The 25,792-nt window shown below is 50.8% G+C and overlaps 2 protein-coding genes across 2 annotated transcripts in view; one reads left to right on the top strand and one right to left on the bottom strand.

Annotated features, from left to right (window-relative positions):
- The window catches only part of Tmem255b (transmembrane protein 255B), a 30,754-nt gene extending 9,511 nt beyond the window's left edge, over positions 1-21,243 (top strand). The window contains exons 4-9 of the mRNA XM_055608409.1: positions 4,982-5,071; positions 8,060-8,140; positions 9,021-9,106; positions 12,283-12,442; positions 13,108-13,251; positions 17,321-21,243. Coding sequence (XP_055464384.1) covers positions 4,982-5,071; positions 8,060-8,140; positions 9,021-9,106; positions 12,283-12,442; positions 13,108-13,251; positions 17,321-17,488 — 729 coding nt within the window. The 3' untranslated portion in view covers positions 17,489-21,243. The remainder of the gene's footprint in view (positions 1-4,981; positions 5,072-8,059; positions 8,141-9,020; positions 9,107-12,282; positions 12,443-13,107; positions 13,252-17,320) is intronic.
- A 77-nt stretch (positions 21,244-21,320) lies between these two features.
- Gas6 (growth arrest specific 6) overlaps positions 21,321-25,792 on the bottom strand; it is a 30,023-nt gene continuing 25,551 nt past the window's right edge. The window contains exons 13-15 of the mRNA XM_055608408.1: positions 24,012-24,184; positions 22,526-22,754; positions 21,321-21,822 (exon numbers count right to left, since the gene is read on the bottom strand). Of these exons, the coding sequence (XP_055464383.1) occupies positions 21,668-21,822; positions 22,526-22,754; positions 24,012-24,184 (557 nt within the window). The 3' untranslated portion in view covers positions 21,321-21,667. The remainder of the gene's footprint in view (positions 21,823-22,525; positions 22,755-24,011; positions 24,185-25,792) is intronic.

The following is a 25,792-nucleotide window of genomic DNA, read 5'->3' as shown; positions in this document are numbered from 1 at the left end:
ACATATATGTATAAAAGAAATATATAAAATATAAAAACTTACTAGGATATATAGATATACATATACCTATATATCTATCTATATCTATATCTATAGATATACGTATACATATATCTATAGATATACATATACATATATCTATAGATATACATATACATATATCTATAGATATACATATATTTATATATCCTATTAAGTCCCTTTAGTGTTACTTGTATGTGTATGATTTCGGGGCTGACCACTTGGTATTGGATAATTATTTAGGCAGCTCATCACTCACGAGGTCCCTGTTTCAGTATGCCTTAGTGTGCTGGATGGCTCTAAGTCAGCTCGATGCAACAGAGTCATCTGAGCTAAGGAACCTCAGTTAAGTAAAGGCCTCCACAAGATCTGGCGGTAGGCACACCATGCCATTTTCTTGAATAGTAACTGTTGTGGGAGGGCCAAGCCCATTGTGCCACACATGGGCTGGTGATCCTAGATTCTATAAGAAAGACTGAGCAAGCCATAAGGAGCAAGCCAAAGCCAGCACTCCTCTCTCTCTCTGCATTATGTTAGGAAGTGTAAGACAAATAAACCCCTTCTTCCTCAAACTGCTTTTTGGTCTTGATGTCTCATCACAGCAGTAAAAAGCCTAAGGCAAGTTTGTAGTTCTTTGTGTGCTGGGTACCAATGACATTTCCCTGATCCCTGTGAGCATGCTATGGTGTACTTACTTCTGCAGATCTTGCTCAAGCAGCCATATTGTTTCATCGTGGGTGCAGCTTACCTGTCCTTTCTAAGAGACACAACCTCACCGTAGATTTCCTGATCCTCTGTCTCTCGGTCTTTCTTCTCCCTCTTTAGCAGTGCCCAGATGGACATTTCACCCCTATTGACCATTGTTCATGGTTCTAGAAGATACTCCGCATGACACTGGAGGAGAACATTGATAGTGATATCACCCAGCTATAAACCCTGTGACTACAGCTGTGATCTGACTGTGAGCTGTGCTCGTACAATAGTGGCACAAATGTTGTGGGAATAACCCATAACATTATTTAAACATTGGATTTAAGGCACATTCCATGAGATGGAATCCATACCTTACACTTCTAAACAGGCCAAGAACCTGAGCCTAAATGGATGATGCCTACTAAGGAAATTTAAAAATGCATCTGGAATTGGCACTTTAAACCTGAGCTGATTATAAGTGCTGTAGTACTGAGGAACTGAACCACTTTAGACTTCAGTGCTGACTTGGGAAGAGCTGGTACCTGAAGGCGTTATCTAGTACAGAGCTGGCTACAGTGAGCATTCAGAAATGGGAGCCACTATTTTGTGTCTTCAGGGGGATGGTCTCAGGTTGGGCCACTTCAGCCAAAGAAGTGGAAGTGCTGTGGGCTTTCGAAACCTCAGACCCTCTTCCAGTGACATACTTCCCCAACAAGGCCACACCTCTAATCCTTCCTAAACAGTTTCAACAGTGTAGAGTGCTTTTCTTCTGCTTTCTCTTTATTTTAAAGTTCACTGTAGAGAAATATATGTATACGTATATGTATAAGCATATGTAAAAGTAGACCACATAGCTTGATACCGCCATGTGTACCCTCACCTAGCCGTCAGTTCAGAGTGATCTTTTGTCTCTTCTGTACTTCCCTTCCCATGGGAGGCTGAAGCAAATCCAGACACTTATTGGATTTGTGCTTGCTCCAATCTGTCCACTCTGAGAGTGAAATCTAATTAGAAATGATCTCACTGTTATCTCTGCCTATTATTATGACAATCTCCAGTGGAAACAAAAATAAATAAATAAAAATAAATAAAGACTGAGGGAGGACTCCTCTATACCAAGGAGAAGTCACATTCCCTGGAGAGGACTCCTGCTACCTGCCAAGGCTCTAAGCACTACCTCCTCCCTTCCCATGTCCCTTCACTCGGTGGTTCTCAGCATCCCACTCACTCAAAGACGATACTTCTGTGTCTGCAAGGAACAGCACTATCAATCTGAAAGAAAATTCGTGTGGCAACTTGTCACAGCAACTGCGTCTGTCCCCTGTGAGTAGAGCCTACCTTCAGGCAGGTATGGCCTGTGTGTTCCTTTGGAATCCCAGGAGGATGAGTCTGTCTGTCTCTCTTAACTTCTCTCTCCAGTCTTTGCCTTTCTCTGTGTGTGTTTCTGTTTATCGCTATCTCTCTGTCTCTCTCTTAGACTGGTACACTGAGGGGTTTCTCTCTGCTTCTTCACACATGTCCATGGGATCAGGGGAGGGGAATGGGAACCCTGGCTGTGTTTTTCTCTAGTGTCCTTTGACCCAGACCCAGCTCAGTCATTCCATAACTGTGTGGTCTACTCTGACTCAGCTGGCTTGGGCACTGCCAGGCACCATGATGGCCACAGCAGAGATGCTGGTTTCCTGAATGTGGGACACATGGGGTGCCCAGCTCTGGCTCTGTTTTTTGGAAGGACCAGGCTCTCCAGATCTTGCTTCAGAAAGCCAGCATCTGTGCATTTTATTTCAGCACCTGGAACAGCTCCCACCATAGCACCCCTGCTGCAGGGTGACAGCGCCTGTGCCCGGGACATGGGTGTTAGGGACCTGACACCTGCTAACTCACGTGATGGTCCTTATTCCTAAACAGATGATGTTTTCTTCCCAAGTGCGTGGGTGACCCAGTTGCCCGCCGCCTCTGTGGCATGGCTCTTTGGCCACTGTTCCTTCCTCCTGCTATCATGGCACAGCCCTCAGGTTCTGGGATGAATGGCAGTCTGGAGGGTGAAGAGGGCAGAGGGCTGGTCATGGTAGCTCTACCCTGTTTGGCTGGCAGAAACTATGGAAGAGAGCATCCAGCATTGTCCAAGGGTAGCATAGTAGCCCCAGAGGCTATGGGATGAGATTTTCCTATTAGGAAAGATTCCAAGTTGTCCCTGGGAGGTATGATTTGTGTCCCCGGCTGGCAGGACTGGCTGTGACGGGTGGGGGGCAGTTTGGGGGATGGAGAGGGCTCTTCATCATTGTGTGATTTGAATGGACTGAGGATGTGGAAGTGACAGACTGGCCGTGTGAAGTTTTGCTGGGGTCACACACTAGGCACACATGTGGCACAGGTTGACAGTTCCTTGTGGGAGGAGCTAAGTTTCCGCTCAGCAGCTGTCATGGTTTTCACCATGCTGTGCATTCTGATGTTGGGCAGAAGGCTAAGGACCCTGGGGCTGAGATCCATTTCCAAGACTCATGGCCTGCCCATGACTGCTTAGTAATTGCTCTGCCCCTCTGGAGGCAGAGGAGAGAGTGGCCGACTCCAGCTGCTGCCTTGGCTCAGGGTGGTTGGAAATCTGTGTGACTAGATTCAGGATGTGGGTCTCACACACCAGGGAGACGTGGATGGCACACTGGGAGGGAGCTTCTGATTTTGCCTTCCTTCCAGCAGAGTTCTGACTTTTAGGTTCATGGCAAACAAAAAACTGAGCTGAGTAAGGAGGGAGTGGCAGAGGGCAGTGGAGAAGAGTGGCAGTGTCACCAGAGTGTGACATCATCAGTGCATGGACCAACCAGTGCCTGAGAGTTCTTGCTCTACTGGGGCTAAAGAGAGACTGCTTGCTGTATTTGCTATTTCTTCCTTCTTTTCTGTTCCTTTCTCCTTTCCTTTTCTCGTTCTTTCCCTTTTTTCCTTCCTTTCCCTTTGTTCTTTCTTTTTCCCTTCTTCCTTCTTTTTTCTCCTCCTTCCTCTCTCCCCCTCCTTTTCTCCCTCCTTCCCTTTTTGAGGCAGGGTCTTACTGTTTAACTCAGTTTACCCTCAAACTCACTCCGTAGACCAGTCTGGTCTTGAACTCAGAGCTCCACCACCTTCTGCCTCCCAAGTGCTAGGATCTTGGATGTGTACCACCATGCCTGGCGTTTGCTTGCTAGTTCTCGATGACTATCCATCTCCTTTCTTCCCTGTGGCTGGCAATCCCAATGGCTTTATGCATAGCTCAAGACTGAGCACCAAACCCGTACACTTCGACAGATTTCCTTGCTGGGGGAGAAATTGTAAATAAGGAGGGGCTCCCACATGGATTTTAGGAGGTAGAAACACCCGGGAAACTCTCAGGAAGAAAATGCAGATTTGTTTGAGCTAGGATCTCACAGTGTAGCTGAGGCTGCCTTGAACTCACAATCCTTTTTCCTTATCCTCCTGAGCTCTGAGAGTGAGTTCATTATCACACTCAGGTCCAGGAATCCCTTGAGTTAATTCTCCCATTTGCTTGGTCAATCTGGAACTGTGCCACAAGAAAAATGGAAAAAAAATGTGGCCAACAATACTAAGGTTTTTAGCCTTACTAATAGTTAGAGAAATAGAAATTGAAATACTAAGAATCCGAAATGTAAATTGAGGCAAACATTTTTAAGCACCAATCTCCTGTCATTCTGCATGCAAGGAAGTAAACACTATTGTCAGTGGCTAAGTGTGTTTATAGGACAGTGTAGCAGCCCTTCTAAAAATTTTAAATTGCAAAGAATCTAAGTATGTCAAAGTACTGGGTTATAATATATGTTCAAGGATTCATCCTACAGAAACACCCATTTGTGAACGTATGAATCTTTGTAACAAACATAGCATTTGGAATGTCTACAGCAGACAATTTAACCATCCTGGGCAGGTACTGGGTTGTTTGTGGCCAGATGTGACGCTGGCCCCTGCAGGCAGGCGCTGTGCAGAATTAATCTGGTTATGTTAGAGGCCTAGGGCAAGTGCTCACGTGTGCATGAAAATGGGAACACATGTGTGCAGAGGTGAAGGCATCAAGTGATCTCCATGCAGAAGTTGCCCTTGTGTCTCATGGTACAGAACCATACAGGGTGCCATGTGGGCGAGTATGTGGCTGAACCCCTGGGGCCCATCGCTGGGGGGTGGAAGTCAAGCGGTGATGGTCTGAGAAGGGCACCATACCCTTCCACTAGGGCTCTGATTGGTGTTTTAGGCTGACACCCCACACTCTTCCATCTTCTTCCTCTAGTTGGTGGCGGCCATCGTGTTCATCAGCTTCGGTGTGGTGGCGGCGTTCTGCTGTGCCATAGTCGACGGCGTGTTTGCAGCACGGCACATCGTGAGTACTGCCTTTGACCAGCACACAGTCAATTGCTAGGGCTCCACGTCCACGTGGAAAGCAAAATTTCAGTTGCGGAGCTGGGCTCTGACATTGTCACACGGGCTTCAGGTGGGCTGCCATGGCTGTCCTTTTCTTGCTGAGTCTGGCTCCCGCAACCTGAATCCTCTGCTTCCCACAGGTCACATGTGCACAGCAAACGCCAACACAGAACACACAAGGAGCACACAAATACAACCACGCACAGCAGGCGTAAACACACACACCACACACAGTACAAACATACAACACCCACCCAGCACAATCACACACACCATACATAGCAGACACAAACATGCAGCGGATACAGACATACAAACATACATACCACACAATACATCCTTCATTACTTTAGTTACTCCCCAACCCCAGTCCTCCCTAAGCACTAGGGAACCCTTGTCCCCGCTCCTCCGTTCTGGAGCTCTGTGTCCAGAGTTCCAGCTGACCGTCCTCAGCACTCTCATCACGCTTAAGGCAAAATGCACCACGAAATCTCAGACTTTGCTCACGCATGAGTGTATAGTTTCATAGTCTCTCATCAAAGATTGTTGCTTAATGTGGGGCTAGATATAGAAAAAAAATCCTTTTATCTATAAAGAGGTCTTTAAGGGAATGTGGAGGTCCCACTAGTGGCACGGTTATGGCTGGAGCGGATGACGGCACTGCTTGTGTCTGCAGAGCTGAACTTTGCCCCCACAGTGCACAGGCACCCTTATTCACCTGTTTAGCAGCTGCAGGCAGGCTCCTAGGTGCCATAGGCAAATGATGAGCCAGCCAGGTTGATGGCCTAATGGAGGAGACCAAAACCGTTAAGAAACAAGTACACATAGACTGTCATGCGACATACTATGCTGTGATGTGTGTTGTAACACGGATGACATGGTACAATATAGAAGCACAGTAGGACATGGTATGTACAGGGAGATATGGTCTAGAATGTGGCGGGAGAGAATGAGGCTACGGTGGTGTCGGAGGGCACGAGAGAGAATGAGGTGGTGTGATGTGGAGTGGGACAATACGGACAATGTGGTAGGATGCGATCTGAGTGATATGTGGTTTGGCATGATGTGGTATGGTGCAACGTGCCATGACACAGGCGACGGCACGTAGCATGATGTGCTGCGACGTGCTCATATGATGTAAATGTGTGATATGAGGTCTGAGTGACGCCGTCATGGCATAGCGGTATGACTTGTACCATTTCAACCCGGTGGGGATTCTGTGCATGTGGATTTGCATGTGTGCACACCCGTGTCCGGCTGTACACGCGTGTGTCGCGCTCTCAGCACCTGCAGTTGGGTGTCCAGACATCTGGCCTTCCCTGGACAGGCCTGTAGACTACAGTGCTCCCAAAAGAATGTGCCGACCTGGCCCCTGGATTCCGCCCCTTGCTCCTTTGGGGATGGTTTTCCCAGGGCTGTGCCCTCTCAGCTCCTCAGTGTTTGGGAGAAATCGCTTTCCAAAGACTTCTGTCTCCAGGTAAGCAAAGTCTCACCTCTGCAGCCACAGATGGGGAAGGACTTCGCTCGCCCTTTCTGGCTTCATTGGTGAGCAGAGTCTGGAAGGCAGCCCCTCGGGGCCTGTTTGCCTGTGTACTTGCCTGCGTGAATCCACTTGAGCATGCCTATCTGTTTATGCCCGCCTGTATGTACGCATCCCTGTGTGAGCTGGTACATCGGTCTTGGATCTCTGAAGAGTGGCCAGGACAGCAGTCCAGCAGAGGGTTCAGATGAGCAGCACCAGCCCGACCCACAGCATTCCAGTCACTCATAGGCCTTAGAGGCCCGGTGTCCTGTGATCAGTTACGTCCTGTGGCGGGGGGGGGGGGTCAGTGTTAGTGACTCACTGAGGTCCACCCTTCTGAGGCCACTGGTATCATGCAGGTACACTCCAAGCTTCCACCATAAGGGAAGATGGTGTGAAGACTCCATCCCCATTTCACACTGTCATGTGTCCTGGGAAAGTCCAAAGGGGAAGGATCTGAGCCTTGTCATATTGTGATGAAGGCCAAGTAAGCCTGACTTCCCCGAAGTATTGTCAGAGCTTGAGAGGCAGCTGTCAGGTCCCAGCTGTGGCCTCCTGTCTCACTGCCTTCCTGTATCTCTATCCCATCTGCTCCTGTCATGTAACAGCTGGAGCCGATGGCTCTGCCTCTGGTCTGTCAGCATCCTCACCCAGCTGGCACACAGGTGCTGTGCCCCACCATAGCTGCTGTCCAGAACTTACTCATGACTTGTCTTGGTTTCTAGACTCCTCCTGGGTCAGAGAAATTCCACTGATACATAGTAATGAATCAAAGGCGCACTAACAGATGACATGCCTTTATGACACTTTACAAGTTTCAGGCCCCAGCTATCTTTCTTCTGCCTACCCATTAGTCTGCTCCGCCCCTCCCCCACCTCCCCACAGCTCTGGCTTACCTCGACCTCCATGGTTCAGCATGATATTGGTTCCATGAATGTTGGAGACACAGGGGTGAGATTGTGGTGATCCAGGACGTTGATGAGCTTATGTGTAGTGGTGGGGCATGACATCCGGAAGGAGGGATGGACGACTGGATGTATAGACGATTAAGTGACTGGGTGAGTATGTGGGTAGTTTGGATGGATGAATGAATCAGTCCCAAATCTCTCTTGTCCCCTTCCTAGTAGAATACCCTTGTTTACCTTTTAGAAAGATAGAAAAGCCTAGTGCTCCTGGTGAGGTGTAGAACATCCCTCGGCCCATTTGGCAGCAAGCCCCTCATCCCTGTGATGTCTGCCCAGCAGGTAGATGGAAGGTGTCTGTAATCCTCTCTCCTGCAGCCTTCTGGATGCCACACAATTGCTAGGGCGGGCAGTGACTTGTGTGGCCTCGGTTCTATTCCAGCCCGTGGAGGGCAAGTCTGAAATGGCCATTCCTGGTTGAGGATGACCAGTCCATCCCATCTACTTGTATTTATTTCTCTAGGAACCGAGGCCTCTCAGCGCAGGAAGGTGCCAGTTCTATTCCAGTGGGGCTGGGTACTTGTACGACGTCTATCAGACAGAGGTGAGTCCCTTTGCCACCTCTCCCCCAGATCTTCTGCATCTGGTTAAAATGGCTGTCTTAATTCTCACAGATCTTCTGCTGTGTGGCTATCAAGGCACTGAAAGCTAGGGGCCTTGACAGCTCAATGCCCGGCACTCTCTTTGGAATCACAGCTGCGTACTTTCCTCTCTGACACAGTGTTAGGATTCATCTGTCCAGCTCTGCGTGGTCAATTAGCATTCCAATTAGTGTTTTCACTGACTTAATCACTGCCATGAAACACTGGGATAACACATGTACAGTGTTCAAGGCACTCTCTGGCTCGCCCTGGGCTGGGGCAGCTGTGGTGTGACCTCATTCTTTAGCTGTAAGATGCCAGGAAGAACAAGTGCACACAGCAGCTGACCCGTGAGACCAGCCCAGGTGGGCAGGACATTTGTTAGCTCAGCTAAATAAGGCTACTCACATCTAGAGCCAAAGCTGGGAGGGTAGGGGGCGGGGGGGCAGGAATCAGGAAGGCAAATGGGTAGTAGATTCTCTTACCAATATGCTCTGGAATCTTCAGAGCTGTAGAAGGTTGAAAATTCGTGCACTGGGCGTTCCAGAGGAGAGAGGTGTCTGTGTGGCATGTGCATAGGGCATGGAGGGTTTTGACAGCCTTGCCCAGCCCTGCCCAACCCTGCTGTGCGCTGCCCAATGCTGTCCTGTCCAGTCCCATCTTGCCCTACTCTGTTCAGTTCCTCCCTGTCCAATCCTGCCCCCCCCCCCCCACATCCCAACCTGCCCTGAGCCAGGGAGGGTCCTGGCAATCAGCCCTGCTCCTGGACAGGAGAAGGTCTTGTATGTGGGCTGCTGGCTCTCTGGGTAGGATAAGCTATGAGCCTGCCTGTCTCTACCCCAGGTCACGTGCTACTCTTTGAACGGAAGGTGCCAGCTTAGGGTGAGGAGCAACACGTGCTACTGCTGTGACCTCTACCCCTGTGGGAGGTAAGGCCGCATCGGGAATCTGTGCAGACACACACAGGCATGTGCGAGCACACAGCGAGACCCTGCACAGGACATCTGTGCACGAGAGAGGCCCCATTTCTCCCTTCCCGTGTCTACTTGCATTTTCCATTTCTCCCCTCTGGGTCTCCTTTCAGCATTGAAAAGGGGGAATTCTTGGAGTGACTGAGTTTCCGCCCAGGAGCACACACAGAATTCGGAAGCATTTACACCTGGGCTGGCCCCTGTTTGTCACAAACCTTGAGTCAGCTGGTCAGCAGGTGGTATCCCAGCGCATCCCATTTCTGCTCTGCCCCCTCTCAGGGCTGAGGCCCACCTACAGCTCTATTATGCTACACATGGAGAATGAGAACACAGAATGCTTGCTGATTGTTTTGGCATGGGGGAGGCAGTGGCTCAGCCTCCACCCTAGCTGGCCATTCCAGCGGCCTTGGGACCCGGGAGCCCCAGGGTTTCTGGTGCTGCCTGCTTCTCATGGTCGGTTTGTAGGGCTCCATGGCCTTTCCTAGTCCTCCCGGGCATTTACTTCCCACTGGAAACATGCCCCAGGTCTCTGGAGGTTCCTCAGTGCTCTGTGCCAGGCGGTTACCATCTGCTGCTCCTTCGGTGGTGGCCACGACCACCCTTGTGTGAGCTTGGCAGAGTGCCCTTGGGCTCCAGTCTGACTGATGTCTTAGTGATTAGGAAGAAGTGTCACTGTTGAGATGGCTTTCTAGGTCTGCGAGGGTTAAAGTGGTGGAGCTGGGAATTGCAGAGTTCGGGCTGGTATTGGAGCTGGGTGCAGCATAGGGGTAGGGCTGGGGCTAAGGCCAATGTCGGGGTGTGGCTAGAGTCAGGCTCATTCTGGAGTTAGCCCTAGTGCTGCCATCATGGTCACATTTTATGTTTAGGGTTGTCACTATCCTTTTGGTTGTGTATTAGAGTCAGGGTTGGGCTAGTCATTTCTAGGGTTTATCTTAGGATGCTTAATTTGGGGCTTGGAGTTATGACTATTGCTGGAGTTTATTTAGGGTTAGAGTCAGCTCTAGGTTAGGGTTTGGCTTACACTAGTGTAAAGGTTTGAGTGAGGGCCAGGGTTTGTGTTAGGGTTAGGGCTGACATTGATGTTAATTTATATTTAGGGTTAAAGTTAATGATATGGCTAGTTCTATGGCTCAGGTTAGGATCTGTGTTGGTCATGGTTAAAATTGAATTTATTTAGGTTTTTTCTGGTTAGAGCTTAGGCCATTATAAGGTTTAGGATTAGTGTTAGGTCCAGGGCTATGGTTAGGTAAAGTGTTGGCACTGGGTTTGTGATACAGCTTATGGTTGCTGTTCTATTTTTATGTTTAGAAATAAGGTTAGGGTTAAGTTCATGCATGGGTTATGGTCTATAGTTAAGGATTTGGATAGGTTTGTGGTTAGAGTTAGAGCTAGTATTTAGATTAGGATTCCGGTTAGCACTAGGCCTGGCCCGAGATCTAGTGTTGGTGTTGGTATTTGAGTTAGGATTAGGGTTTTGGTTATGGTTAAAGTTAGGTTAAAGCCAAGTGTGGTGGTGCATGCCTTTAATCTCTGCACTTAAGACACAGAGGCAGATGGGTCTCTGAGTTTGAGGCTAGCCTGGTCTACAGAGTAAGCTCTAGGACAGACAGGGCTACACAGAGAAACCCTGTCTTAAAAAATGATATATATTATATATATATATACATACATATATACATATATACATATATACATATATATAGTGTATATATATATATATATATAGTGTTAAGGTTAAGTTAGGTCTAGGGTTAGAGTTAAGGCTAAGACCAAGGACTATGGCTTGGTTTGGGTTTAAGTTGTCATTGGTATTACAGTTAGGGTTAGCATTGGAATTGGGTTCAGTGTTGGAAATAGGATTGGTATTAGGTTCAGGGTTATTGGAAGGTTAGCATTGTGGTTGAGCATCTAGAATATTGTTAGTTTGGTAAGGTTATGGCTAGGATTGGTGTTTGGTAATGTTTGGCATTGAGGTTATGGTTAAGATTAAGTGGTTAATTTAGTTAGTCTCAGGTCTAAGGTTAGGGTTAGGATTGGGGTTAGGTTCAAAGTTCTATCTAGAGTTGGGGCTGGCTTTAGTGTTGGATTTGGCTGGTAGTTATGCTTTTAATTACAGTTAAGACCATAGTCTTAACTGTCTTGCAGCTGTGCTTGGTTTGGAGATTTAGGGTCATGGAAGGTTAGGGTTGACACTGGAGTTGGGTTTGAGGACTGTGTTAAGGTTTGGTTTGGTTAAAGTGGTTCAGGGTTAGGGTTAATATTAAGTTAGGGTCTGGGGTTAGTGTTTTTATGTATGTTTTATTTTATGTATGGTTAGGGCCAGGGTTGTGGTTAGAGTTAGGAATGTGTTAGTGTTGTAGTTAGGATTAGGGATAGGCGCAGGGCTAGGGTTAAGTTTTGGTTTGGTGTAGGGATGTTAGGGTTAGGCTATGGTTAGTGATATATTTAGGCTTGGGGGTTAGGTTATGTTTAGAGTTGTAGTTAAAGGCTCTGCATATCACTTGGCTGGACATTTTGATCAGGTAAGTTATGGGTCTGTGTTATTTCTATAGCCATGGTTGTCTCTGGAGCTGTCTTAGCCTTGTGAGGTGTAAGCTTTTCTGCAGGGAAACTGTGTTTGGTTATAGATGTTTTCATGTTTAGGGTTATGTATGTTTTTGGGGGTCAGTACTACTTCTAGCTTTAAGTTTACAGTTGAAGAGTATGATTAGGTCAGTGGTAAGGCTACCTAAAGCCCCACTCTACCCTCTCCCTTCTGGAGTCTAGTGGCCCAAATAATCCTGGATTTCTCTGGGCTGGCAGCTAAGAGCTTATGTGGCCCCTTTACTAAATTCCCATCAGCCTTTTCTGCCCCAGTGGTCATGTTCACGACTGTGGCTCTAACTATGAGGCTTGTTAGCAAGACGTGGCTCTAACTCCAAGTGTTCTCCTGACCACAGCATGATGTCCTGGGCTGTTGCCTGGCAACAGTTTCTACACATAGGTTGGTCTACTGACCATGGATCTGTCTCTCAATGATGGTCATGTCATTATAGATATAATACTTGGGGGTAATCATCTGACTATGGTCTAGCATGCTGCCCCCTGGCCATGCTCTAGCAACAGGGTCACTGACTTTGTTCTCGCTCTTGTAGCACAGAGCCCTCACCTGCCTACTATGAATTTGTGGGTGTGCGTAGCTGCCAGGACGTGACCCACCTGTACCGGCTGCTCTGGGCGTCCACAGTGCTGAATGTATTGGGCCTGTGCCTCGGCATTGTCACAGCTGCAGTCTTGGGGGCTTTCAAGGACATGGTGAGTAGTGTCTTGCTATGTGTTTCCAGCCCAGAGCTCAGGGCCTTCTCCTTCAAGGGAGTTATCTGCATGTCAGATGGCAACTAGGACTACCAATCACTTGCCCTGACAGCCCCTGACAACCTGCCAGGTGAATCTTTCCCACCCTCTTAGGCAGGCAGAACTTGTTATCATCTAAGAGCCAAACTCGCCTGCAAAGCTACTCTGTCACCGTGTGGTCCACGGTTGCCTGGGTGTGGTGAGTCTGGGTGGATCCTGGACCCCCTTTAAAGAAGCTGGATGAGAGAGGTGAAATTCACCCATACTTACTTCTCCCTGAGCGAGCCCTGCTGACCCTGCTCCTGAGCTCTAGCCTGCTGCCCTTTCATCACTGGGTAGAACCTCCCTTTTGTCCTCTCAGGGTACATGGCAAACCCTTTAGGGGTTCTTCCAAGTCCACAGGGCTGCAAAACACTCTGAGAGGTTCTTGCTCGTCCTGTGGCCCCAGAGGCTTTGGCCTTTGGTTGCTCTCATCAGCAGGGAAGCCATGAATAGAGACTGGTCTACTCTTCATGGTTTGCGTTAGGGCTTCCCATAGGGCCAGGCTGCAGGTCTGAATGCTGCCTTGAGTGAGTGTGAGGGTGCATCGAGTTGGGTGGTCACCCCACCCCCACCTTTCTTCACAGGTCCCTCTGTCTCAGCTGGCCTATGGCCCATCTCCACCACCTCAGATCCTCTACAACCCTGCGCAGCAGATCCTAGCCTACACCGGCTTGTGCCCTCCATCTATGACCGTGCCAACATGTTCCTCCTACCCTCTGCCACTTCAGGTAGGCAAGTGTTGCCTGCCGAGGTCAGGCAGTGGTTATTTCTGTGGGCTTCTGAGTAGACAAGGTAGCTCTGTAAGAAGGATGTGCTTTGATCTAGATGATGGAGACTGGGATCATTATGGCCTGGGTCATGTCATTTTCAAGGCTCGTTGCTGTTCATGGCCCATGAGCGTTCTTTCAGTAGCTGTTTTTTTTAGCCATGAGCTAGGCTGGGGTGGGGATGAACATTCCACCAGCTGGCTGGAGTCTGAGCACGTGATGCCAATAAGTGCTCTAAGCGGAGCCCTAGTGCTTGCCAACATCTGAAGTTTATCTACAAAGATGCCAACTCTATAGGGCTCATGTGCCCAGTGCTGCAGACCCTGAGGCCAGCAGGGGAGGAGGTCTGGAATGAGATCTTGTTTGAACAGGGCTTTGCCTCACCTACTTCCACTCTTGGATTTGGCTTGTTCACGTTCTATGAAGCTCTGGAGGCCAAGGGCAAAAGGCCCCTGTTGTCTAGTGGTTCTGTACTGACCTGGGCTTGGCAGTGTGGACTTGTGAGCTGGAATCCTCTTGTTTGCATCTCAGCACTGTGGTGTGTCAGGCAGGTCGTGACCTCCACCTCCCTATACAGAGACCCTTAGTCATGACAACCAAAAACCATCTGTAAATCAGCCCCGTGTCTTCTGTGAGGAGACTGAGAGCCCAGGTCTAGACAAACCTTTCTAGATGGGATGATGCCTGCTCCTGCATCCTGGATGTAGGTGACTTGTCTTACGGCACCAATGGAAGCAGTTATGAGACTCAGAAAGCTGTGCTCAGCAAAGCTCTGTGCCATCGCACTATGCTGATGAGTTTCTTTGACCTGTGCACTCTGGTGAATGGGGTGACATAATTTTTTTTGAAGTCACATGTCCTCAGGTATTTCCCCAGAAGACCTCCACTATGAAGCGAAGCCTTGCCAGGCAAAATGACTGTTTGGGAGGGCATGGGTGTCCAGCTCAACTATCTTGGATGGAGAGAGCTGTTCAAACCTTAGGACTAAGCCAACACAGTGACCAGGTGTGAGCAGCCCTTGGGAGGTTTCTGACCATCCGGGCTCCACATGTGGATGGGGACTGACAGTAACATGTAGAGCTGAGGTATGAGGACCCTCAGTGTCTGGGATCCTCACACACAGCTTCATTCTGCTCCCCGGGGCTCACTGGTGCTTAGACTCAGAGGGGTGAGGTTGCTGTGCCGCTGCTCTGCCCCCTACAAGGGGCAGGACCTTTTCTCTGTACCTAAGCTTCCTCTGCTTATGTAGAAATGAGGCTGGGGCTGTAACCCTGGACTACTTGCGTCCTTTGGTCTCTGGAGGAGGGACACAGTGGCTGTCTGCTGCAGTTTTGGCGAGTGGGTCTGGTCTCTCTCAGTGTGATGCCCTCGGGCTGTGCTAGTGGGGCTTTCCGAAAGAGCCCTCATGCACAGGGACCTGAAGTCAGGGAACATAAGGCCCCTTGGGTGTAAAGTCTGGCTCAAGACTGACTCTCTCTTCGCTGGAACATCGGAAGCAGCTGTGTCTAGGGTCAGGAACCGAGATGGCCCTGGTGATAACTCTAAAGGCATCTAAATTGGTGGCACCAGCAGAAGCAGCTGCAGCTCCAAGACCTCTGCCTTTTGCTCCAACTTCCTGCATTGACTTCGAGAGGGATCTCCCTGGTTTCCATCCCAGGAAGGATGCTATCACCTCAGGCTGCAGCTCATCCCGGGACCCTGCTCTCTTTTACCAAATCTACTTGTGAGACTCTTAGGATGATCTCTGGGTAGACCTGATGGGGCTCTCTCAGCTGGTCTGGCTGCCTTTGGACACAGAGAGCCACCAAGTCCCATGCCAAGAGCATGACTCCAGAGCACAGCCTGTACAGAGAACGTCTTCTCTCAGGACACCTGATGTTCCACAGGGGATGATGGTGAGCAAGGAATCTGTGGTTTCCTCCCGCCTGTGTCTAGGATGGTTGGGCCAGTCCTGGTGCCTTCCTGTCTCTCAGAGGAAGAACGGACAGCTGTGAAGGGGCTGCTGGGCTGCTAGCCTGCTCTCACGGAATGTGAGATTCCCCATGAGGAGCTCTTCCCTGTTGCATGTACTTGGAAAAGGATAAATGCCCTTTGTGCTGGTACATAAGGGACAGTCCTTCACCACAGATATACTTCCGGGAACCTGGAAGATCGCCTGTCAAGTCCCAAGGGTGCTCTTCCTCCTCCTCTGGCCTTCTGGGACCTTTGTGATTTCCAGAGTGGAGGCGTCCCTTCCTCCCAGAGGAGGCCCGGGAGCCCCACCCTCTGGGCCGAGCGGCTTTGTCAGCAGCCTGTGTGGGAGTATCATTGCACATATGCTTAGTCATGAGATTTCTCGGGAACAGGCACATTGGATGAGCTGTGTGCTCCCTAAGAACGACGGAACGAATTCTGTCTCCACTGGCCATCAGAGGCGGAAGGAGATATTTTCAGTGTCCTGTTGAAGTCATTAGCAGCCAGCAGACATTCCTGCATAGTGGGAGTGAGTGAGATGGCTCTGCGGGGCTGTTTCGTGAAGTTAGTCAAAAGAAGAACTTTAAAGGGGTTGGAGCCTACCCCCAGCAGCTTGCCCAGTTGGCAGCTGAGGCTAGCCTGAATGGTGTTGCTGGGGCAGCAGTCCTGTCCTCCATGAGGGCAGGGTCTGCCTTCACGGGGCCTTAGTTAGTGAGGTGCTTTCTCTCGTTTCCCAGTGGTTTGCTCTGTGGCTCCCAGGAGTTGCTCCGTGTGTCTGCGCGGTTTATCCTGAGGTTTCTGGGGGTCTATCCTGTGGTTCTTGGGAGCTTGCTCCACAGTTTGTGTATCCACTTATCTTCAGAAAAGAGCAGAAGGGACAGGGTGGGAAGCCCATCCTAGCAGACCGAAGAAGGTGATCTGCAGGCCTGCACTGGCCCTGCACTCGGCTGCACACACAGATCTGAGGGAGAAACAAGAGAAGACTCGAGAGCAACAGTTGAACTGTTTGTGACAATCATCTCTAGCAAGGGAGACTTTCTCAGCTTCTGTTCTTCCTTGGGAGGAAGTGATTTTAGGATAGAATGCTGCCAGATCCCCCTCCAGCATCAGGAAGATACGGCTAGTTGGTTCCTCAGGAGGCCCAAATGCTGCCGGAAGGAGCGTGATGTAGCACACAGGCTTCACTTTAAAAACTCACTTCAGGATTCACGTTAGTTGCTTAAATACTGATGTTAAGTTTTAAACTTCTGGTTCTTACAAGGGGAAAAAAAAAAGAAAAAAGGAAATGCTAGAAAAGATTGACTTCAGATCTGTGCTGTTCCCCACATTTCTTTTCTCACACTAACTCATCCTTGCTCTTGAGGCACTTCAGAGATGCAATCCCAGCAGATGTATACATACACGGGAGAGATTTGTCTTAATTATTGACTTGTGAGTAGAGTGGAGGCTGGTCCACCGTCTTCAGGACCAAAGAAGTGCTGTGGGGACTGTAACCCACAGTCACAGACTGGCAGTTTCTTTCTCCTTGAGGGTCTCTGCCATTTTTTCTTAAGGTCTGCAACTCATTGGACCAGGCTCCCCAATAGTAGGGAGGGCACCAGCTTCCTCAAAGTCACTTTTAAATGCTAATTACATCTAAAAAAAATACCTTCCATGAACTTCTAGACTGTGGCTGAGCACATTCGGTCGCTGCCATATTAACCACCATGCTGTGCTGGAAATGTTAACGGTCTTGCTCTCTTTAGTGAGTGCTAAGGACCTGGCTCTAGGCTGTCCCTGGCTCTTGTGGTGCTCGCGAAAACAGGCTGGGTTAAATGGGCCAGTGAGGTCTGGAGTTTGGAGACTTGTTCTGGTGTTCCCATCAGCATCAGAAGCCAGGTTTGGGCTAGCCAGGCACCATGCAGGCTGACACTTGACCAGTCTTGGCTGTTCTAGGCTTGGGAGGCATTTTTTTTTGGGGGGGGGGGCTGGTGAACTGGTGGCTCCTGAGCCGGTCAAGATGGTGCTGGCATATATTCTTGACAGGGTAGCTGAGTCCCCCACTGCTGATGGAGGACGCCTCTGTGTTTGATTGCAGCCCTCCAGCGCCCTGCCGGCCTCGTCCTCTGCTGACCTCTCCCTGCCTGAGGACCCGGAGTCTCCCTCCCAGCGCAACTCCAGCCACGGGCACTCTCCTAACGCTCCTCCACTCTGCACACCGGCCTACTTCCTCCCAGGGGAGAAGCCTCCCCCCTACGCACCCTGACACGGAGGAGGTAGCAGATTAAAGAGTAACTTGGTTTGGGGTTTTCAGGAATAGAACAAGACTAATAAGCCACATATAGAAAGCCTGCTTCTGCAGCCAGCCTTGCAGAGAACCCAGGAAGCTTGGCAAAGCTGTATGCTTCTCCTGGCCACGCCCTCTGCCAGCACAGGCCAGGACCAGAGCCTGCAGGGCCAGCTGACTCAGCACCATGGCACCTCTGCTCACCTCTCCCCACATGCAAACCAGTAGCAAACCGTACTAGACCCCAGCTTCACCACCCACTGCTCCACTTCATCCCTACCAAGTCTTGGCGTGTTACCGGTTGCTATTATCTTGCAAAGGAAAGGTAGCCAGGCATTTCTATTGGTGATGATTGTGCCTTCAGGAAATGCATTACAAGTTGACAGATTTCTGTGAGCATGTCCCCAAGAAGGGACCGACTGAACCCCTGAGCTCCACTTGTCTGATTTGAAGGAAACAAGCTTTGAACAGACATCCAGAGCAACTTCTAAGAAGCCTTTGAGCTCTGCCTCTCTGCAAGCTCCACCTTTTGGTAGACTCCAAATCTCATGCTCAGCTCTCCCTGTGGTGCTCTGTTGATTTGTGGCCACTGGTTTGTTCATTAATTAGCTGTTGTGTGGCCACCGGGGCCTGCCTTCCCTCTCCAAGGTCCGTTACTAGCAGGTTGTGGTGGAGGACCAGCCTGTGAAGATGTGGCTCCTGCGCCCCCTGCTGGCCATGGCCAGTTTGTCCAACAGCCATCTCACCAGAGCAAGCTATAGAGAGCCCCCAGCACAGGCCTACGTGGGAAGGTGACAGGTCTGTCTGTGCAGAAGATGTGCTGCAAACCCAAGAGCTGCTTACTGGTCCCCGAAGTGCTGAGACACCACTGGTCTGAAGGCTGCTCGCTACGCGCTGTCTTCATTTTATGACAGGATCTTCGTTCTAGTTGATGCTGACTGACCTTGGATCCAGTACAGTCTTGCTCCCCTCCATCCTCCAGGAGCCTGGCCTCAGCCTCCCTGTGACCCTGGATCAATAGAAAATGATACTCTGCCAACATATTTACGCCACTGTTTATACTAGGGTATTGGATCCCTCCTTGGACCACAGTTTCAGAGGCAGTTGTGAAAGTCTCCTTAGAGTTTCACTTGGAGGCAACAGGCCAAAAACCCCTCTGGACTTTGGAGGGACATTGGGCACTGCTCCTTGACAGGGTGAGTGGCCAGTTGGCTGTCCCCTGCCTTGTATTTATCCAGAGTGCACAGTTAAGCAGCTCTCACAAGGGACATGCCACGGTGCTGGCAATGGAGGAAGCTGTCCGACATGCCAACGGAAAGATTCCTGCTCCTTGTTGGGGTGAGGGTCAGGAAGACGGGGGTGGCCAGAGGCACAGAGAAGTATCCTTGATGAGGATGCACACACAGCAGGCTGCTTTTCCCCAGGACTGAGACAAAGGATACCTCATCTACATGGTGATTGTTCAGAGCAGAGCCAAATTCTGGAGGCTGCTGGGAGCAAGGGTTTCCAAGGCATCAGAGCCTCCTGGTGCAAAGCCCACACTCCCCCCCCCCCCCATCTGCATTTATATTGTGGCACTCTAGTTTTGTACTCAGTAGTCTTGTCTCCTGGGCCCAAGCTCTGCCTCTGAACCTCATAAAGCTGCCCCTAGCGCCTTTGCAGAGCAACAAAACAGCATGTCTGGGTGTAGAGCCCATGCCCACTGGAGCCGAGAACTATTAAGAAACATTGAATTCTCAAGGTCAACAGTTTTGTTCATCGCCACAAAAATGCCTCTGTTCCTCATCCTAGCCAGAGAATGTAAGGTCCTGCACCCTAGTCTCCAGAGCAGCCCCCCACAACCCACACTAATATATAGTGTGGGCAGATACCCACACCCACAAAGACCATATCCTTGCCTTTGTGTGGGCAAGACTAGGAAGCCAGCTGGAGCCTGAATGCTCAGTGTCTCGTCCCTTGATGGCTTTGCCTCTTTGAATGTGGCCCGAGGGTCTGCTATGTGCTTGGCTTCTGCTCTGCTTGGTGAGATTTGCTTGTGGCCGTTTGTCTTGTCGCTGAACCTATCAGCTGCCTCTGCTTTTGGATTGATGGGAGGTGGGGTTGACAGTCCGTGCTATGGTAGCAGCTCACAAGAGCGTATGGAGCGTGTATGTCAGACAGAGCTCTTCTGCCCTAGCAGATCAGCCTGCTTGAGTTAGAGCTCTACTTGTACCATCTCTCCGGTGGGCCACGGAGCCATCAGCGCTCTGCTTCTCAAGATCCAGTAGCAATAGCTTGGTGATGGATGGCACCTGTCCACAGGCCAATGGCCAGCAGAGGGTGTTCTACAGGGCCTGCCTGGGTCTCCTACTTCTCTCTTGGGTGGTCACTCTACTTGTCAAGTTTGTAGGAAGTCATTGCCTATTCTAGACAGGGACCCTGTGATCCTGGGTGTCTCCAAGTAGCTTCCAGTTAGAGCATTTAGCCTCCCGTTATGTTTAAATGCATGATCTGCAGGCTTTGTGTGTTTTGGAAAATACAGTGAAATGGTCTGCCCTGAAGCAGTGGTTTCTAAAAGGTGACTTTGCCCTAGGTACATTAGAAAAAACCCAGAGACAAAGTTAGCAGAGTGGAGTATGATAGAACCTGCGGGAGGATGGGGTGCTGACAAAGGTCCTGTGTGCACAGGAGGACCCCAGGCCCAAGAGAACAACCTCATCAAGGATACAATGAAAACAATACAAAAGAAATGGTAAAGGTCCTTCCCTAGAAAAAGGGACAAGTCTGCAGCCAATTCAGACCATAGGTACCATCCAATCCATTCCACCCTGTTCTTTCAAAGTTTGCACCACCCCTCAAAGGTTCCTGGTGCTTCCCTGGGGGCTCTGCAGCTTGGCCACCTGGATTTAGGATAGGCAGCTGACAGATGCATTATGACTTTGTTCGGTTATAAGGCTTGGTGCCAGCCAGGGCTGGTGCTGCAACATCAGAGAAAAGAGGTGTCTGTGCCCTTCCTGCACAGCGCAGTCTCCCCAAGGCAGATAAGGAATGCCAACTCTCTGGCCCCCCTGCATGTCTGTGTGCTCTCCTTCCAACCAGCGTTTGTCCTACTCTGTTCTTGGGCTCATGACCTGGAGAGAATTGGGGCTGGTTGGAGGACACTCGTGAGAACATTCCACGAGAACATTCCAGAGCTGCCTCCAATGCAAGGAAAAACCACTGAAGGTCCAGGGGACACGGTCTCACCAGTTGAAGATGGAACTGAGCCCTAGAAGGCTGTAGGCTTTCGACAGTGTCATTCCTGTCCTTCACCAGAGCTTACAGCATGCTAGGGCTCAAGAACATCAGAGGCTCCCCAACTTCTTCCCTTGTGAAGAAACAGCAGCTCAGAGACACCTAGCAAGCTGCTGTGTTCTTAAAACAAAAACAAAAAAAAAAAAAAACAAAAACAACAACAACAAAAAAAAAAAACAGGCGCAGCCAAGAGGCAAATGGCTGGTATGAAGGAGAGATGGAGAATTACAGGTGCCACCTCACACACTGGCTGCCAGGGCAGTTTTAAGAAGGGTTCTGTGTGTGGGAGTTACAACAGAGCTAGGCAGGACTCTATTTGCAGAGTAGAGTGAGGCTCTGCAGTTTGCTGTGAACCCAGGCTTCAGCCCTTGCCAGCATCCATAAGAGGAGGCTCCTTGGGCAGGTCAAAGCTGCCTGGCCTGGGACACAGGTCCTAGGAAAGGCCCCTCGAGCTGTGGGCCTGAGGCACAATGCTCTTGTTACCCGAAAGCAGCTCAGAACTGAGAAACCTCCAGAACGGACTGTGACCAACGCAGGGTTAAAAAGGTTTCTGTAAATATTTTATTTTTTCCTTTTTTTTTTTTTTAAGAGTCAGAAGCATGTGGTAATAAAAATAATAGAGAATTATTTTCTTCACATCCACTTTGCTGCAAGCTGCCAGCCCCCAGCAGGCCTCGCGGCTCTGACCAGCCACTGACCTGATACCAGTCCCATTATGTACAGATATGTTACAAGGCAAAGAAAGATCTCAAAAAGCCACAAGGGCGGTAGGCCACTGCTCCAGTGTTGCAGGACCTGTGCAAGAGGAGCCACTGCTGTGTCCTGTTTCCCTTTTGCCTTTAGGGTGGAGATCTCTCCAGCACGAGAGTCCTAGAGCAGCTTGGGTTAGGGTGTGGCTTGCTCCACAGGTGGGCAAGAATGGGAGGTGATGTCACTGTGCTTGTATGAGGCCTCGTCCAGGTCCAGGACCTTCTGGTTTACCTCCAGGGTCATGCATCCACGGTAGAATGCGGTGACGGGTGCAGAAGTCACTGGTACATCTGAGCAGCGGGAGAATAAACATGAGCCGACACAGCCCAATCCAGGGCACACCCCACCACCCTCTCCACCACTTAGGGCCAGCCCTGCCTGCGTTCTCGGTTGTCACTCCATGAGGATGCAGACCTGTACAGGCATGAAAGGTCTTCACCCCTCAACCCCCAGGCATGCGCGCACATGGTCAAGAGGAGTATCTTGTCTTGAGTTGCTATGCTCATCTCCCTTGATTCTTACTGGCTAAAACTAAACTGTCAAGGCAGAGAGCCTGCTCTTTCCTTAAGGTACAGACCGTGCATACCTCCTACTCCTGTTCCAATCCCGCCTGGGGAGCAGGATGCTGTGGGTTACTCTTGCCAGCTCCCCCCTGGTAGAAGGGCCGGCAGCCACGGTCCCCTACTAAGGAGGCAGATGCCTGGTAGTATTCACTCCTGCGTCACCTGCTAATCCTCCCCCCTGTGTCTGATCTCCTGGGCTCCCAGACAACGCCTCTCAATGGCTGACTCAGCAATGCTGGCCCAGAGGAACTGAACTGATGAGGCCCTTCATTCCAACCCTAGCACAAGCCAGTGGATAAGTCTCCCTGCATGTATGGTTACTATAACCAGAACCCTGTCTCGTAGCACTGGCATAGCTCGTGTGTGAAGTTAGTCAGCCAGACTGGCTCCAGGGATGCCCACTACAGAGACTAGACCAGAGAGCTCTTGCCTGGCAGGCCTCCAACAAAGGTGAGCACAGAGCCTTGAAGGTGTGTCTCAAGTATGTCCAGTCTCTCCTGCAGCTGGGCAGCGCTCACTTCGCTCTGGCCTTTGGTACCATCCACTTCCAGGACGGCCTCACCATGCCGCAGGGAGACCGTGACTATGTGTTCCTGGCTGTCGCACACCTTGATTTCCATCAGTGCCAGGGCAACATCCTCGACTGCCAGGACCACCAACTGCAGGGGATCCAGAAGCACAGGGGGCACACAGGTCAGAGCATCCCCGTCAAGGCTGGCCCCATAGGCCAGCTGTCAACGCTACCCTTTCTGAGTGGGTAGGGCCACCATAGCTCTGAGGATGGCTAGGAACACTGTGCGTTCTCCTACCCTGGGGCTCCGTTTCAGTGCATGAAAGCTGGAAGGTGACAGGAGATGACTCTTACAGAGGACTTGGGTTTTCTTCCAGCATCCACATTGCTCTCAACCATCTCTAACTCCAGGTCCACAGGATCTGCTGCTTTTGCCTGCTCTTCATAGGCACACCCCCCCCCCCCCCCCCCAAACCGTTTAAAGTCTCTGGGAAACTGTGAGGGCTTGGGTCATCCCTACCCAGCCAGAGCCGAAAGGAGGTGACAGGATACACCTGTAGCCCTGTGGTACCAGCACTGGGAGAGGACACACTGCCTGCCGCCCTCGGGATGTTCATCACGCACGCTATGGGAGGGGCAAGATGCCCGGGAGCATGAAGCCTGGGCCTCTTGGTGGGATGTATCGTGGGAATCAACCCTGTTATGGCTAGTAAGTAGGCAGTAGGGCTCTACAGCCTGGCCAGGGGGAGAGAGAAACCCTCTTGTCTGATTCACATTCCTCTTTGAAACATGGAAGGTTTTCCTCGCTTTCAAAGTCTCATGTTCCATAAGAAAATAGTGGGGGTCAGTGGCTTTGCATGGTTGCCTGGCTGGGGAAGCCATGGACACAGATCTGGAGTGGAGGCTCTGCCTGAGGGGCAGGTGAAGTCAGGACCTTACCCAGCATCCCCCACCAGTCTTGTGTGACACACTGTCAGAGCATATGGCTAGGCTAGTGGGTCTGACTCTAAAAGAAAGCTCAACGCTGCTAGTGACGCTACCTGACTCTTTCACTGCTCCTTGTGGACCCCCGGCACTTACAGTCCAGCAGTGGCTCGCTGCCACACCAGCCACCTTGGCCAGTGGCACACGTTGTGCCTGGGTGGCTGCCTTGTCCCCAAAGCCAGAGAGGACTAGCTGTGTGTACTCAGGCCTACGTAGAGACTCTGGGTCTGGGAAGGGGTCTCCAGTGCAGGGAGAGGGTCAACGAGTCTATATCCCAGAGAGGGGGTGAGGCCTTGGGACCTCTCCTGGCTGGTTGGGGCTTAGCACAATCAGCTCTAGAAAACAATGGGCTTCCCCAGGGGCCAGGTTATAATAGTTAAAGCTGGGCCCACGGTCTAGCTGGGGCTCCAGTCAAGCCTACCTGTTTCTTGAGCTTCTTTGTAGAGTGGTAGTCGACCAGGGCCACAGAGAGGGGGACGACATCGTTGTCACCCACCAGTGCTAGCAGCACCCCTGTGTCGGTGGCAGGGCGGATCCGAGCCACCACCTCTACTTCCCAGGTGGTCTCCGTGCCAACATCCAGCGATGTTCGGGCTGCGATGAAAGCGGCACATTACAAGGCAGTGCAAGGGGCAGAGAGGTGGGAGTGAGGAGCAGCTCCGACCGACCGGAGAGCCACGACCAGCTCTGCATGCTCTAGGAGGGGCTTCCCGGTGAGAAGGCGACTGTGGAGTGTGCAGCCGGGCTGGCCCTTAAGACCAGCCAGTGTCTCAACATGCGAATGGAGGGGAGAAGATCAACAGTGCCGAGTGGAGGCTGTCGACATGTGGGCATGGTGGATGCCCGGGTATGACTGTCCCCCACTTCCAAGTGCCCTGTGGGTGCCCTCCAGGTAACAAAGACCTATCCATGGAGCCACAAGTGCAGCACCAAGGGCCATCACCACCTTGTTTCCACTGCTCCCCTGCCGAATTCACAAGGCACTTTGCACAGCTACAGCCAATGTGCTAACCTCCCCCAGCTAGCTCCAAGAGACTTGACAGCATGCAGATTGGCTGGAGAACTCACGAGGCCACACCGTGTGTGGATGGGAAGGGATGCTATGAGCTGCATGGCTCCAGCAGGCCCTACATGCGTCTGTGGCCTGGGCTTAGCCTTCCAGAGCCTCGTGGGGTGAACTTATACAGCACACAGGTGCCTCATGTCTAAGATGCAGCTGGGTGACCTTGATGTCATCTGTCTTTAAGGCCATGCACTAAAGTGGACAGGGGGATTCTGGTTTTCTCCAGGTAAACAGCTCGTCTCCCTCAGCACTCGGAGGAGGCAGGAAGAAACCCTCAGCCTTAGATGTAAGCCTATATACCTCCATTAGAGGGCTGCTGTGAGTGAATCAGGGCTGGCACAGATGTGACCAGACTCAGCGCTCCCTGTGGTGCGTGAGGGGGCTCTGAGGCTGGCCTGGTCTCCCCTCCCCACGCACAGTCCATCAAATCAAGCACTAGATGATATCCACTCAATAGCTTGCCGAGTCCATGAATACAGAGTACAAAAAGTAGGAATAAAAACTCATTGTGTGGACAGAAGAGGCCAAGTGCACCCTGCCTGGCAGGAGCTTAACAAAGACACCAGACCTTGCTTACTCTTCCTCAGAACTTTAGGGGCCCAAAAGGACCCCCAGTGACTGTCATATTTTAAGAAAATTTGGGCTCTTGTTTAAAGGAGTCCAAGACCTGAGTGCCTGGCCTTCTGCCTCATTGGCCACTCCCATGGGCCGGGTAGGTAACAGGTTCCAGGACTGACCTGTTGACTCACAGAAGGGGTGCAAACCCTGTGTATCCTCCCTCTGCTACCATGTCCTTGAGACACACAGTAGGATACACTTTGTCAGCCCCCTGCCTGCTTCCTCTCCGTATGGGCCCAAGTACCTGAGAGGGCCCTTTCCAAGGGTGGTAAAAACTTGACCCTCCTGTCTTCATGCTAATAATCCTCTTCCCACCTCTAAACCTTCTCTGATTGCTGAGCCTCATGAAGTCAGTGGCCAGCGAAGGCCTGACCACTTCTGAGCATTTTCACACTCGTTCAGACATGTCCAAGGTTGATCTTCAGATTTTCTTCCACATACCCACCAGGCCTGCCCATCCTACCTCTCCTAGCTCTTGGGCCATGTCTCCATCACTTCCTCTACCATGGCTTACTCTATGT

The sequence above is a fragment of the Psammomys obesus genome, unplaced genomic scaffold (genome assembly GCF_907164565.1).
Source record: "Psammomys obesus unplaced genomic scaffold, mPsaObe1.curated_primary_1811, whole genome shotgun sequence".
Lineage (NCBI taxonomy): Eukaryota > Metazoa > Chordata > Mammalia > Rodentia > Muridae > Psammomys > Psammomys obesus.
The sequence above is the reverse complement of the archived record's forward strand: the minus strand, read 5'-3'. Positions and strand labels throughout refer to the sequence as shown.